Raw genomic sequence first — 1,518 nt, 5'->3', positions numbered from 1 at the left:
CGCAGATGCTGCTATCACACGGCGCCGACGCCGACGCCGCGGACTCGTACGAACAGACCTCCCTGTACCACGCGGATGGCTTTGGCCAGCTGGGCATCATGCGCCTGCTACTGAAGAACGGCGCCGACCCCAACGTCGCCGTGACAAAGAGTGGAGAGACGCCGCTGATGAGGGCGGTGAATAAGGGCGAGGGGGCGATGGTGCGGATGCTGCTCTCACACGGCGCCGACGCCAACGCCGCGGACTCGGACGGATGGAACCCCCTGTACTATGCGGCTTACTTTGACCAGCTGGACATCATGCGCCTGCTACTGGAGGCCGGTGCAGATCCAAACGTCACCGAGACGCGGATCGGGGAGACGCCGCTGATGAAGGCGGTGAGTAAGGGCGAGGGGGCGATGGTGCGGATGCTGCTCTCACACGGAGCCGACCCCAACGTCGCCGAGACGAAGAGGGGAGAGACGCCGCTGATAATGGCGGTGCTTATGGGTAAGGAGGCGGTGGTGCAGATGCTCCTCTCACACGGCGCCGACGCCAACGCCGCGGACTCGTACGGACAGACCTCCCTGCACATCGCGGCTCGCTGTGGCCAGCTGGGCATCGTGCGCCTGCTACTGGAGGCCGGCGCCGATCCAAACGTCGCCGATACGGAGCACGGAGGACGCCGCTGATGATGGCGGTGAGTAAGGGCGAGGAGGCGGTGGTGCTGATGCTGCTCTCACATGGCGCCGACGCCAAAGCCGCGGGCTCGTACGATACACCTCCCTGCACAGGGCGGACCAGCTGGACATCATGCTCCTGCTACTGGAGGCCGGCGCCGACCCCAACGTCGCCGTGACGGAAGAAATGAAGAGTTTCACCGCGTTACACTACTCCTGTGATCGACTTCGAACCGAGGTAAAACTACGGGTGTACGTTGCGAATGATTGAGACCGAATTTTAGCAATGTCCTAATGTATTTTCTTATAGATGGTAAAGGTAATCAGTAATGGTAATCGGTTAACAGTTAATAATAGATATGTTAAATAGTTTCACCGCATTACACTACTCCTGCAATCTACTCGGGACCGAGGAAAAATGCGGGCGTACGTTGTGAACGATGGAGACAATTTTAGCGACGTTCCAATGTATTTTTGTCTAGATAATAAAGGTAATCAGTAATAATAATCGGTTAATAGTTAATAATAGATATGTTAAATAGTTTCACCGCATTACACTACTCCTGTGATCGACTTCGAACCGAGGTAAAACTACGGGCGTACGTTGCGAATGATTGAGACCGAATTATAGCAATGTCCTAATGTATTTTCTCATAGATGGTAAAGGTAATCAGTAATAGTAATCGGCTAACAGTTAATAATAGATATGTTAAATAGTTTCACCGCATTACACTACTCCTGCAATCTACTCGAGACCGAGGAAAAATGAGGGCGTACGTTGAGAACGATGGAGACAATTTTAGCGACGTTCCAATGTATTTTTGTCTAGATAATAAAGGTAATCAGTAATAGTAATCGG

At 53.2% G+C, this 1,518-nt stretch overlaps 1 protein-coding gene across 1 annotated transcript; it reads left to right on the top strand.

Annotated features, from left to right (window-relative positions):
- Positions 1-227: 227 nt before the first annotated feature.
- LOC106818953 (myotrophin-like) lies at positions 228-515 on the top strand (the record flags this gene model as incomplete). Its single annotated transcript, XM_014823619.1, has 1 exon — positions 228-515. A coding segment is annotated over one exon (288 nt), but the record flags the coding sequence as incomplete, so codon positions are not given.
- Between the last annotated feature and the right edge of the window lie 1,003 nt (positions 516-1,518).

This window comes from Priapulus caudatus, unplaced genomic scaffold (genome assembly GCF_000485595.1).
Source record: "Priapulus caudatus unplaced genomic scaffold, Priapulus_caudatus-5.0.1 Scaffold2688, whole genome shotgun sequence".
NCBI lineage: Eukaryota > Metazoa > Priapulida > Priapulimorpha > Priapulimorphida > Priapulidae > Priapulus > Priapulus caudatus.
This window is presented reverse-complemented; position numbering and strand designations above follow the sequence as displayed.